Source organism: Aquarana catesbeiana, linkage group LG08 (assembly GCF_042186555.1).
Source record: "Aquarana catesbeiana isolate 2022-GZ linkage group LG08, ASM4218655v1, whole genome shotgun sequence".
In the NCBI taxonomy this organism is placed as follows: Eukaryota; Metazoa; Chordata; class Amphibia; order Anura; family Ranidae; genus Aquarana; species Aquarana catesbeiana.
The window spans coordinates 54741741-54754701 of NC_133331.1; the positions used below are offsets into that span (position 1 = coordinate 54741741).

Consider the following 12961-nt stretch of genomic DNA (forward strand, 5'->3'; position numbering starts at 1 on the left):
CCCAGAAGGACTTGGTATGCAGAAATAGTAAGGATGACAGTGGGTTCCCCGTGGACCCTACCGGTACGCCCAGACCTGTTATCTCAAGGTCCAGTGTTCCATCCTGCCTTACAAACGCTAAATTTGACGGTTTGGCTATTGAGACCCACGTTCTGAAGAGTCGTGGGCTCTCAGGTCCTGTCATATCTACCTTGATTAATGCAAGGAAGCCTGCTTCCAGGATGATTTATCATAGAGTCTGGAAGGCTTATATAACCTGGTGTGAATCCAGAGGTTGGCATCCCAGGAAATATGTCATAGGTAGAATCCTTGGTTTTCTACAGATGGGATTAGAGATGAAGCTGGCCTTGAGTACCATCAAGGGCCAGGTTTCTGCTTTATCAGTATTATTTCAGCGGCCACTTGCTTCGCATTCTTTGGTTCGAAACTTTATGCAGGGGGTGATGCGTCTTAATCCTCCGGTTAAAGCGCCCCTAAACCCCTGGGACTTGAATTTGGTCCTGGCTGTGTTACAAAAACAGCCTTTTGAACCAATAAGTCAGATTCCTTTGGTCTTGTTGACAAGGAAATTAATTTTTCTGGTGGCCATCTCTTCTGCTAGAAGAGTATCAGAATTACAGTAGCAGCTCTTTCCTGTAAGGAGCCTTATTTGATTATACACAAGGATAGAGTGGTACTACGCCCTCATCCTAGTTTTTTACCGAAGGTGGTTTCTGATTTTCATTTAAACCAAGACATTGTTCTACCTTCCTTTTTTCCAGATCCCTGTTCTCCGGAAGAGAGATCTCTACATTCGTTGGATGTAGTAAGAGCAGTTAAGGCCTATCTAGGGGCAACTACTCAGATCCGCAAGACGGATGTTTTGTTTGTGCTGCCAGAGGGTCCCAATAGAGGACAGGCAGCGTCAAAAGCTACCATTTCTAAATGGATTCGACAGTTGATCATTCAAGCTTACGGTTTGAAACAGAAGATTCCTCCGTTTCAGATCAGGGCACATTCCACAAGGGCTATTGGTGCTTCTTGGGCAGTGCATCACCGGGCCTCTATGGCTCAAATCTGCAAGGCCGCAACCTGGTCTTCAGTTCATACATTCACCAGATTCTATCAGGTGGATGTGAGAAGGCATGAGGATATCGCCTTTGGGCGTAGTGTGCTGCAGGCAGCGGTACAGGGTCCTCAGGTCTGATTGCACCCTACTTGGTCGTGGTTCCCCCCCCTCAGGTATCATTGCTCTGGGACATCCCATCAGTAATTACTGTGGCTCTGTGTCCCGTGATGTTCGAGAAAGAAAATAGGATTTTTTAAAACAGCTTACCTGTAAAATCCTTTTCTTTCGAAGGACATCACGGGACACAGAGGTCCCGCCCCTCTTCTAATACACTATATTGCTTGGCTACAAAACTGAGGTATCCCTGCAAGGGGGAGGGATTATATAGGGGGTTGAACTTCCTGATAGGGTGTGCCAGTGTCCAATCACCAGTGATACCCTATATAACCCATCAGTAATTACTGTGGCTCTGTGTCCCGTGATGTCCTTCGAAAGAAAAGGATTTTACAGGTAAGCTGTTTTAAAAAATCCTATTTTTAGTCCCATTTTAGTCTTCTGCAATTGTTTTAGTTTTAGTCAACTAAATCTGCAGTACACTTTAGTGGACTGAAATAATTTTAGTTAACTATAATCGAATGGGTTTAGTTCAGTGATGGTGAACCTTGGCACCCCAGATGTTTTGGAGCTACATTTCCAATGATTCTCATGCACTCTGCACTGTAGGTGAGCATCATGGGAAATGTAGCCTCAAAACATCTGGGGTGCCAAAGTTCGCCATCACTGGTTTAGTTAAATTGTAATGCATTATTTAAGCATTTCTCTAGAATTTCCAAACTTATTATATGCTCTTGAATTAAAAAATTCTAATATGTTATTATTTATGGTATTAGGGTTTGAACAATGGTTTGAACAGTGGTGGTGTACTTGCAGTAGACATGTGCCTTTCGCTTCATTCCGAATTTGTTATTTAAGTAATTTCGATAAATTTGTTAATTTGGAAATATCTGAATTATTGAAAGCCCTTTTAACAAATTTTTCCGAATATCCGTAAATTTGTATATTTTGTAAATTTGAAAATTTGAAAATCGAAAATCGAGAATCCGAAAACCCGAAAATGTGAAAATCTGAAATAATAACTAACTAATAATAACTTAACTATTACTAACTATTAAATTATAGGAATTGGCTTAGTGAACGTAACGAATATGAATTTATCCGAAGTTACGAATTATCCGAAATAACAAATACCTTATCTAGACGAATGGAATGTAACAAATTAATAATAATAAATAACAATAAAAATAATAAAAACATTTTATTATTATTATTATTATTATTATTAATTGTTTAGATGCGGCATTCGTTATTTTGGATAATTCGTAACTTCAGATAAATTCTTATTCGTTACGTTCACTAACAGCCAAATTTGAAAGGAAATTCCAATACCTATAATTTAGTAGTTATTACTTCGAAATTTCTTTCTTATTTTCGAATTTAGGAATTTTCGAATGTACAAATATTCTAATTTACAAATTTATGAATTGCGATCATAACAAATGACCCGAAAAATGAAAAAAAAAAAAAAAAACAAATGAAATGAAAACAATAACGAACAAATTTTTTGGCAGTGCACATGTCTAACTCGCAGTTTTCCTGAATGTTACTCCTGGTTATAGCCGCAGTCCCATAGACTACTATTAGGTTGCATGTTTTTGTAGGGTTTTCTGAAAACGCACCAAAGATGCAGCATGCAGGACTTTTGGTGCGCTTTCAGAAAATGTGGCAAAAATATAATACTAGTCTATGGGACCGCGGCTATAACCAGGAGTAACATTCAGGAAAACTGCGAGTACACCACCACTGTGGCCAAACCACAGCATACCAGTGTGAACCCAAAGGGTTGGTCACACTTGCAAAAGGCACTGTCACTCCACTGAAAAGTGATCCATGCTCGGGTCACTTTTCAGAGGCATTTGGCAGGCACTGAGGAGGGGATATCACATTTCCTCACTGCCTGTTTTAACCTCCTAAATGCCAAACCCTCAAGTTATTGCTAAGGTGAGCCCACTTAAATGCAGATAGAACCAAGTACAATTATAGCCTGAAGAAAGAAAGCTCTGTGCTTGCAGTTAGACCCCTTTCACACTGTGCCGCTACCGGCGCCAGCGGTAAAGCAACACTATTTTTAGCGCTGCTTTACTATTGTTTTAGCAGGGCTATACGGCCGCTAGCAGGGCGGTTTTAACCCCCCATTAGCGGCCAAAGAGGGGTTAAATCCGCCCGCAAAACGCCGCCGGAGCGGCGTTTTGCCGGCAGTATCGCAGCGCTGCCCCATTGAGTTCAATGGGGAGCAGCGGTGAGTTCACTGCTCCAAAGAAGCTGCTGGCAGGACTTTTTCTGATGCCCCGCCAGCGCACTGCTTCAGTGTGAAAGCCCTCGGGCTTTCACACTGGATTGAATGGAGCAGCTGTTTTAGGGCGTTTTGCAGGCGCTATTTTTAATGCTATAGCGCCTGCAAAATGCTTCAGTGTAAAAGGGGTCTTAAAGAAAGGTTCTGCTGGGGGACAACATAAGAAAGAGGAGGAGGGAGAGAGATTCAGGAGAGAGATGGCAGGAAGGGATTGAAGGAGAAGTGGGAGTGTACAGTCACAGCGCTGAACTGCTCACTGACTCAGTACTACCTGGAGGCTCAGTCAGCGGCTTCATATTTGGGCTGCTTGATTAAAACTTTCCCACCCACACATCCTCTTCACATACACAGCACAGAGGAATGGGCAGGCACAGAGGGAGGTGGCGAGCACAGAGGGAGGGGCTGCACAGAGGGAAGCGTGGGCACAGGGAGGGGTGGGCACAGAGGGATGGGCTGCACAGAGGGAGGTGGTGGGCACAGAGGGAGTGGCTGCACAGAGGGAGGCGCGGGCACAGAGGGATGGGCTGCACAGAGGGAGGGGCTGCACAGAGGGAAGCCAGGCACAGGGAGGGGCAGGCACAGAGGGAGTGGCTGCACAGAGGGAGGGGTGGGCACAGGGAGGGAGAACAGATCCAGGGGAATGTGCTATCCAGACGCTCGTAGCCCAGGCTCAGTGAGAACAGAAAGCAGACACTCGTGTGGTGTGAGAGAAACTGGAAATTCATGAAGGTAAACGTTCCTCCTTCACATTTCCGTTCCGTTTTCGTCAGTGGACTAAAGCGTGGTGTACTTTTCGTTTTGTTTTCATCACTGTAAAAATGTTGCTGACAAAAACCTTGACGAAAATGTTTTAGTTGACGAAATTAACACTAGTTCAGAGCACTACAAGAGTCGGCATCAGCTTCTGAGATTGATCAGAATTCATACAGTTGTGGTTGACCCAGTGGCGGCCGGTGGTAATTTTTTTTTTTTTTTGGGGGGAGGGGGGCGGCAAACAGTACCACCCCCCTCCCCGTCGGTTGGGTCTGAAGCACTTAGCCCATCTATGATGGGCAGCGCTTCTCCAGGACTTCACTCGCAGCTTCCCTTGCTCGGCAGTGACGGCTTTCCCTTCCCCCGCTCTCCAAGGGCATCGCGGGCGCTTCCGTTTCCTCCCTTCTCTTCGGCGGCCAATTGGGACTCTTCTCTTTTTGGCCACTTGGAAAATGGGTCTCAGACCTGCTTCTGATTGGCCAGATTGAGGATCAGCGTTTCAATAGCGAATATTCATTTGCTGTTGTAATACCTGGGTGGGCTCATGGCACAATGCTCTGCACCACGAGCCCACCCTATTTTGAAGCCTATTAGAGCCTATGGCTCGAATCAGGTGCTTAAAAAAAACACCTCCGTTGATGTAATTCACGCACGCGGCGTCCTGAAAGGGGCTGGATGCATGAATAGTGGGTGGCCACATCGGCCGTGGATAGATTCATTCATAGCATGAACGCTATCTATTCATATATGGGGTAGTGTGGATAGAGGGGGCGGTGCCCGGGCTCCCCTAATGGACGGGCCGCCACTGGGTTGACCTGCAGTTGACCACCTTCTGACCTACTTCAAAGTTGGCTTTGCAATTGTAAGGTTGCATGCAAGGCATTTTCATCTTTGCATAACTCCGCCCAAGAGCCATCCCACTGCTCCAGGACTGAGGGCTCTTGAGAGGAGTACTGAGGCCAGGTGCTGTGATGTTTTCAGGAAGTTATGTACAACACCCTGCCAGCCCCTCCCACCAGCCATGATCTGCCTGCATTACATAGAGAAGCACATAGGCTAGTTACCCAGTTTCAGTACAGGAGAGGAGGAGCCTGTACCAGTGTTAAAGAAATAATGCATTAAAATTGAACTAAACTTATCAGATTTTAGTCGACTAACGTGTACTGGGAATTTTAGTCGACTAAAATATGACTAAAACTAAAACAACTCAGATGACTAAAATACGACTAAAACTAAAATGGTATTTTAGTGAAAAGACTATAACTAAAACTGAATCGAAATTGAATGTCAAAATTAACACTGGCCTGTACCGGATAGAAAGTGAGGTATGTAATGAAAACAGAAAAGTTTTATTTACAGAATGTCATTAACATGTTGATGAGGGGTGAAAGGAGGAACCAAAGAAGGTACAATATAAGCAGATTAAACTTAAAGTGATTATAAAGTCTTGTTTTTTTTCCTATAAAAATAACAAACATGTTATACTTACCTGCTCTGTTGCAGTTGATTTGCACAGAGCAGCCCAGATCCTCCTCTTCTCGGGTCCCTCTTTGGTGCTCCTGGCCCCTCCCTCCTGTTGCGTGCCCCCACAGCAAGCAGCTTGCCATATGGGCACCCGAGCCGAGTCACAGCTCCCTGTGTCCACTCAGACATGGAGCCCCCACCCGGCTCCGCCCCCTCTCCACCCTGATTGACTTGCTGATTGACAGTACTTTGATTGACAGCAGCAAAAACCAATGGCGCCGCTGCTGTGTCCCAGCCAATCAGGAGGGAGAATCTCGGACGGCTAAGACACTCGTGGACATCGCTGGACAGAGAGGCACCTCAGGTAAATATTAGGGGGGCTGAGGGGGGATGCTGCACGCAAAAGGCTTTTTATCTTAACGCATAGTAATAATGTCCTCACAGACAGTTCACGTTTCTTCAATCTCCTCACAAGAGCACAAGGAAGCATAGCCAAGAGTGTTGGGAAATATGGATGTAGACGACTTATCAATAACTTCTTGAGGTGCAAAATGATCCTAAATTAGGACACTGGGGACACCTCAGACCTGTAGACTTTCGACAGATTATATTAGGTTCAATTCACTTTAACACAGGGATAAGGATTTTTATTTTCAGCCATGTGACTGTCAATTTGAAATCTCATTGGCTTCAGCTAAAAATAACTCATAAGTCACAAATTAAAAGGATCAAATTAAGGATCCTTATCCTGGCGTGTGAAATTTGTGAATTGAGCCTATTGTGTGAGCAAAAGGGAAGTTTTTGATTCATAAATGATATATTTTCTGCTTTTTTGCAGGTAAAATACAAGGCCGACCTGAACTGGATGAAGGGTGTGGGCTGGACCCCTCCCGGGTATTACAAGGTGGAACTTGCCCGTCGGGCAGCAGAATTAGCAAATGCTCAGGACGGGGAGGCACAATTCGCTTCAGAGGTAATAAACCCAAAATACATTTTTAGATAATTTGGCTAAATCATGACCCGTGGAGAAGGGTAGTTTCTAAAATGTCAGTATACGTACCTTTCCTATGCCACGGTGATGGAGTTAGTAAGAAGTCTTAGCGAAGAGAAACTAAATATAAAAGGTGCTGGCAAATTGGTTTTCCATGCTTTATAGTATATCTGTCATGCTTACCTCTTTGGAGATCCAACACTGGGTCTCCTCTCTGACACACGGTTGTCGACACTTCTGGGTTTTAACTGAAGTGCTGGCACAGCAACCAGTCAAGAGACAGATCTTCTGATTGGTGCTGAAATGCAACGCATGACTTAGTGATCAGGCAATGCATCACCACACTTTAACTGAGCCCCGTGCTTCAGCCTCACCTGAGTCCTTGTGCCTACTTGGTCCTCTGTTCCAGCCTCTGGGTACCTTGTGTCTTATAGTGTGCCGTGTTGTGCCTCCCACCAACTCTTGAGCCTCCAGTGTCATCTAGTGACTCCTGTGCTCCCCTCTCCCCTGTGCACTTCCATGACCCGAAGTGTACTCCAGAGTATCCTGTGCCATCTAGTGAACCCCCGTGACTACAGTGCACCCCAGTGCATTCTGTGTCATCTAGTGACCCCTGTGACTCCAGTGCAATCCAGAGTATCCAGTGTAACCTGTGCCTCTGATGAACTCCTGAGCATGATCCAGTGTCATTTAGTGGCTCCTATGACTCCAATGGAGCCCAGAGTATCCAGTGTCATCTTTTGACCCCAGTGTGCTCCTATGCATATGTGACTCCAGGACACCCCATAGCATTCTGTGTCATCTAATGACCCCTGTGGGCCATGGGATTCCAGTGTAACCCAGAGTAACCCGTGTCATCTAGTGACCCCAATGTGCCCTTGTGCACCTGAGACACCAGTTCACCCCAGAGCTTCCTGTGTCATCTAGTGATCCCAATGTGCCCCCATACACTTGCGACTCCAGTGCACCCCAGAGCATCCTGTGCCATTTAGTGAATCCTATGACTCCAGTGCAGCCTTGAGTATATGGTCACCCAGTGACTTCTGTGTGGGCCTTGTGGCTTCAGTACAGCCCAGGGTACCCAGTGTAATCTAGTGACCCCAGTGATCCCCTATGACTCTAGTGCACTCCAGAGCATCCTGTGCCATCTACTTACTCCTGTGACTCCAGTTCAGCCCCGAGTATCCATTCATCTAATGACCCCAGTGTGTTGCTATGCACCCATAACTCCAGTGTACCCCAGAGCATATTGTGTCATCTAATGAACCCTGTGGCTCCAGTGCAAACCAGAGTATCCAGTGTCATCTAGTGACCCCAGTGTTCCCCTCTGCACTTGTGACTCCAGTGGACCCCAGAGCTTCCTGTGCCATCTAGTGACTCCTGTGACTCCAGTGCAGCCCTGAATATCCAGTCATCTAGTGACCCCGGTGTGTTGTTATGCACCGGTAACTCTGGTGTACCCCAGAACATTCTGTGTCATATAATGACCCCTGTATATATTTAATTAAAGTATGACCACTACTGGACAACCTTCGAAGCCTCCGTGGGGCCAGTGTCTTACTACAGCTTGGGAGTCAGTCATAGAGATCAGTGGGCTGATCTAACTTCTCAAGTTGAATTTGATGGCCAGGCAGCTCATTCATGTCTATGGCTGACCTTGTGCCACTACAAGAAGCCAACGCCATTGAGGTCTCCAAGGAGGTCCGGGTGGGGGAAAGATTGATAGCTTTTGTACTCGGTATTGCTGTACAGAATTCATCTTTGCTATATTAGAAAAAGAATAATTCAGAAAGTCATTCATCAGAGCATCTAATTTTCCATTTCCCTCACTGTCTTCAGGATGAACGGGATTTGCAGTCTCCCCAGCAGGGCGGTGTAAACCCTGACGCATCAGAAATCCTACACGTGAAGCGGCGGAAGGCTGTAGCAATAAGGAAATAAGTGGATTCCGTCTCTGACATGTCACAGTTGGGATGTAGATCACGTGGACTCTTGTGCCTTACACAATTAGCCCTGCTTACTCTTCTCTGCACTATGGAATTGGTTGTTATATTGAACTGGCCACAGATGTTACAATCTGATCCTACAGTCTCCTTCACATTTACCACCAGGGCCTCCCCAACTGGAAAAAAAATGAAATAGATTATTAAGGCAGCCCTTGTACTCCATAGGTGGTCAACCTAAAAGAGATTGTACACTCAGATAGTAATATGTCTAGTTGGAATGTACTGGTACAATCTGTATTAAGTGTAAACTTTGTTTTATTGGGTAGAAGGTAACACTTTCTTCATTGACCCATACCCATCAAGCACACAATGCACCAGCTACCAACTTCTGCTATGGAGGCCTTAAGTGTCTTATCATCCCTCATTCAGACCTCCAACAGCAAGTTCCAGGATCAGGGGGCACTCGGCATACAATTTCCTATTATTCATATCAAGTGTTTTCTCTTAAGGTAGACCTATCAATAACTTTTCAAGCCTCCATTAATAAATTCCTGACAACAAAAATATAATTTATTTTCAGAAAAGATCCAACTTTTATCATTAAAAAGCCCTCCCTGACCAGGCAGTGATTTCGCCTAGACTGAGATGATGTCATCAGTCTGCTGAGAAGAAGGAAGGAAAAGCAAATGAAGGCATTGGTACAGGAATACCTGCAGGAGTTATACAGACACATTAATTAGCGTGCATTAGCTTAACATGATATATAAATAAAATGACAGGTCCGCTTTAGGTAGTACTTCGGAATGTTGACAGGTTCACTTTATATTGTATGCAGAGGTGCAATAAACCCAACCTAAATGAGGTCACTGATTTTTTGGGGGGTGAAGCGTATTAAAGGGGTGATAATTTCTCGAAAGGCATTTATGCTGATATGAAATCTCAGGTGGTTCACCTCTAAAAACCAGTCTTAGCTTTCTGCTATGATGGCGTTCGTCTCAAGCCTGGTGCACCGTTCGGCTTTTCATTATCATAGGACTGGCGGGATCAGTTGTAAACTACAAGCAATGGAACTGATAAAAGTCATTTGTAGAATTTTGATTTGTTTGTACTGAATAAATTTGATCAATACAGACGGTTTCTGTCCTGTTTGACTGTTGATATGAAGAGGCATGTGGTTGGTTAACAGATTTCAGTGATTGCCATCATTAAGCACCAAAAGCATAATGTATAAATTCCAGATTCCACATTTTTGTGTCATTGGCTCTAAAATGATTTTTTCTTAGCCTTGTTTCACATTTATGCATGCATGGGTGTGCGCCATGTGCAGGGCAGCCTATACATTTCACTGGGCTGCCTTACCCAGGAGAAACATGCAGAAAAAAGTTTCCCAACCGTTTTGTAAAATTGTGCCGCACCAAACCGCCTGATGTGTTTTGGAGCATGCAAACAAATTTTGGTTGCCAATCATAGGTGTGCACAGCCTATTGCATTAGGGTGTGCACCCCAAAGCTCAAACCCATATGTGTGTGTGCATGTGTATATATTCTGACAGTGTAGAGCAGTAGGCAGTGTCAGTAGGGCAGTGGGCAGTGGACTGTGTCTGTATTTTTTGTTTTTGATTATTATTATTTTTTATTTTTTTACAGTTTTATTTTTTTACAATATTTTTTAGGAGCTCCTTTAGGGGGGCTTTGGTGAAATATCAGGGGTCTAAACAGGGAGAATCTGCGCCACATAGGGAGTTTAGGGTGTGCCCAGGCGCACCTGGCACACCCTGTGTGCACGCCTGTGTTGCCAATGAATGGGGGTGGCGCCCATGCATGTCTGCTAAAGAGCAGTGTGTTTCTGTGCATACTCTCTTTCTAATAGAGTAAATACCTAGTTGATCCTATCATTTCCCTCTATTCAGGCTGGCAATGATTTCAGGCCTTCCCCTACCTTCAGCTTTGCTACGTTTGCTCTGCACACTCCAGTTTTCCCCTTGGAGGAAACCTTGCTCTGAACCCAAGCATTATGAAAGAACACATCCTCAGCATCCCTGTAGATGTGTATGTTCCTGCCTTCTGGCTACTAAGAGCTGCAGATGTTAACTGTGCAATCTGTTCCAGAAGTAGGTCTGATAGAGTGGAATCAAGCAGCTGATCAGCAGATTGCACAACTAAAGCCTGCACCACCAGGGGGGCAGAAGGGAGGCACCTGCAATTCTATAGGGTTGCTGAGAATGTGTTCTTTCATTGAAGGCTCAGAGCTTGGTCACATGCTGAAACAAAGCTCTCCCACGCTAACGAACAGTGAGGTACGGAGGTGTACGAACTACATCAAGTGACCGCAAAATAAAAGAGGCAAAAAAAGGATTGGAACTTAGTGTAATTATGCAATTTATGGACTATTAGGGTTTTTTTCAATGCTCATATGCTATAAGTAGTTGAAATGGATATGCAAGGAGAAGTTTGGGGTGCATAAAAAAACAAACATGCTTGCTCATCTATCAAAATGAAGGGGGAAACTATGGTGCTATCTTCATAAATGTAACAAAATAGGACTTTGGTGGGAAGTTAGTAGAGGTCTCTTTAAAAACACACTGTAGATATTTGAAGATACTCTAATAGGGTCTTGAGAAACCTATCGCACATATAAAAAAATAAACAGAAGAGTGCGCCAGCATCTAAGGGTAGAGGATTAGTTTAAAAAAAAAAGAATAAGAAAGGGGTTAAATGCACTCACAGAATGGAAAGGGTTAAGTATCATGTCATCCAACTCGGGAGTGAAGTCATCTGGGGAGCCATGGGATGTTGAGGTCAGCAGGGAGGCAGCTGAAAAGATGCAGAGCTGTGTCAGGAAGCTGTTAGCATATGGACGCTGTCATCCACTCTGGAACGCAAGCATGTGGCAGTGTAGTACAGATGCTTCTGAGATGTCTCCGCCGGCCATGTCGGGCTTGGCTCTCCTCGTCTGTATTCTGATTAATTCAGCTGTGACATCACGTGTTACGTGTGATGGGTGTGGTTACGCGTTTCGGGGCTGTTCTGGTTATTTTTTGATACTTACTCACCTCCCTTTTACAGCTTTGGTCTGATGCTGCAGCTGTCCACCGCTGGCTCCAAGCCTGAGAATTAAGCGATCACATAAGCGCTGATCACTCAGTTCTTCATCAGCTCTGAGCGGAGAGTAGTGACTGTCAGCGACCGCTCTCTGCTATGCCCCTTCAGTGCTCAGTGGAGCACTGGGCTGGAGGGAGGGCGGGTGTAGCTGGCTCCCGCTCTCAGCTGAGCTTTGAGAGCTAAAGCCAGCTGTCAATCAGGCAGCTGGGTGGATCCCAACAATATGGTCAGGATCCTTCCAGAGACTGAAGCGGCTCTGTGACGTCAGCCAACTGCAGGCTTTTATTCTGGGTCACAGGAGCGCACAAGTAAAGGTGGCAATAGATGGATTGAAATTTGGCTTCCCCTGCATCTCCTCCTCCTCGGCGGCCAATACAGTTGCTTCTCCTCTTGGTCGCCTCCTGATTGGCCGGGAGGAGAAGCAGGAAGACAATAGCGATTATCGATTAGCTATTGTCACACAATCTGCGCCCCAAGCCCACCCTTTTTTTAAGTCAATTAAAGCCTCAGGCTGTAATCATATGCTTCAAAAAAGAAAAAAAAAAAAACAATAAAATTCATGCGTCCGGTGCACTTCATGTAGTTAGGGGCCGGGCGCATGGATCAGGGGGGCGGCCGCTCCATTAGGTCGTTAGAGGTCTGTTAGACCTTTTTATAGAGACTACAGCTTTTAACACAGCATTAGAGTTCCAGCATGCCTCCTGCCAGCATCAGCATGCTGCAGAGAAGGACCCTCGCACGCTGTGTGGAAGCAGTGGTCTCTGTGCAGAGGTCTGACATGCCTCTTGCTGAATCAGAGCTTTCAAATCAGGAGAGTGAGATTTGTAGATTGTAGAAAACCAGCTCTGACTCAACTTGGGGGTGTGTTAGACCTCTTCAGAGACCATTGCAAGGGTCTCTTTCTGAAGCATGCTGGCAGGGGCTTTTCTACTCAGGCTGTGACTCCTTTCTAAGGAAAATGAACCATAAGACTTTGAACACCTTTTGTTCCAAAGCACCTGGAATCCTCTTAGCTAATTTAAACTGTTCATTTGGGCTTTTAAATGACATATTTACATAGTTTTAGCCATTTTAAGTCCTTAAAAAAACATGTGTGTTGTGTGTAACCAGTGACAAATAAAGTTTTGTATTTATCTTTAGAATTGGCTATTGCATGCTGACTGCAGAATATTGTTGTTTTTCCTGTTTTTTAATTGTGTTTTATACAATTACAATGATAAGAATACAATACCTTTCTATGGTGCTTCC

General features: G+C 44.9%; 1 protein-coding gene across 1 annotated transcript in view; it reads left to right on the top strand.

The window, feature by feature from the left end:
* The window catches only part of NRAP (nebulin related anchoring protein), a 140772-nt gene extending 131071 nt beyond the window's left edge, over positions 1 to 9701 (top strand). Inside the window, exons 41-42 of the mRNA XM_073595871.1 lie at positions 6514 to 6648; positions 8506 to 9701. Coding sequence (XP_073451972.1) covers positions 6514 to 6648; positions 8506 to 8607 — 237 coding nt within the window. The 3' untranslated portion in view covers positions 8608 to 9701. The remainder of the gene's footprint in view (positions 1 to 6513; positions 6649 to 8505) is intronic.
* The last annotated feature ends 3260 nt before the right edge of the window (positions 9702 to 12961 follow it).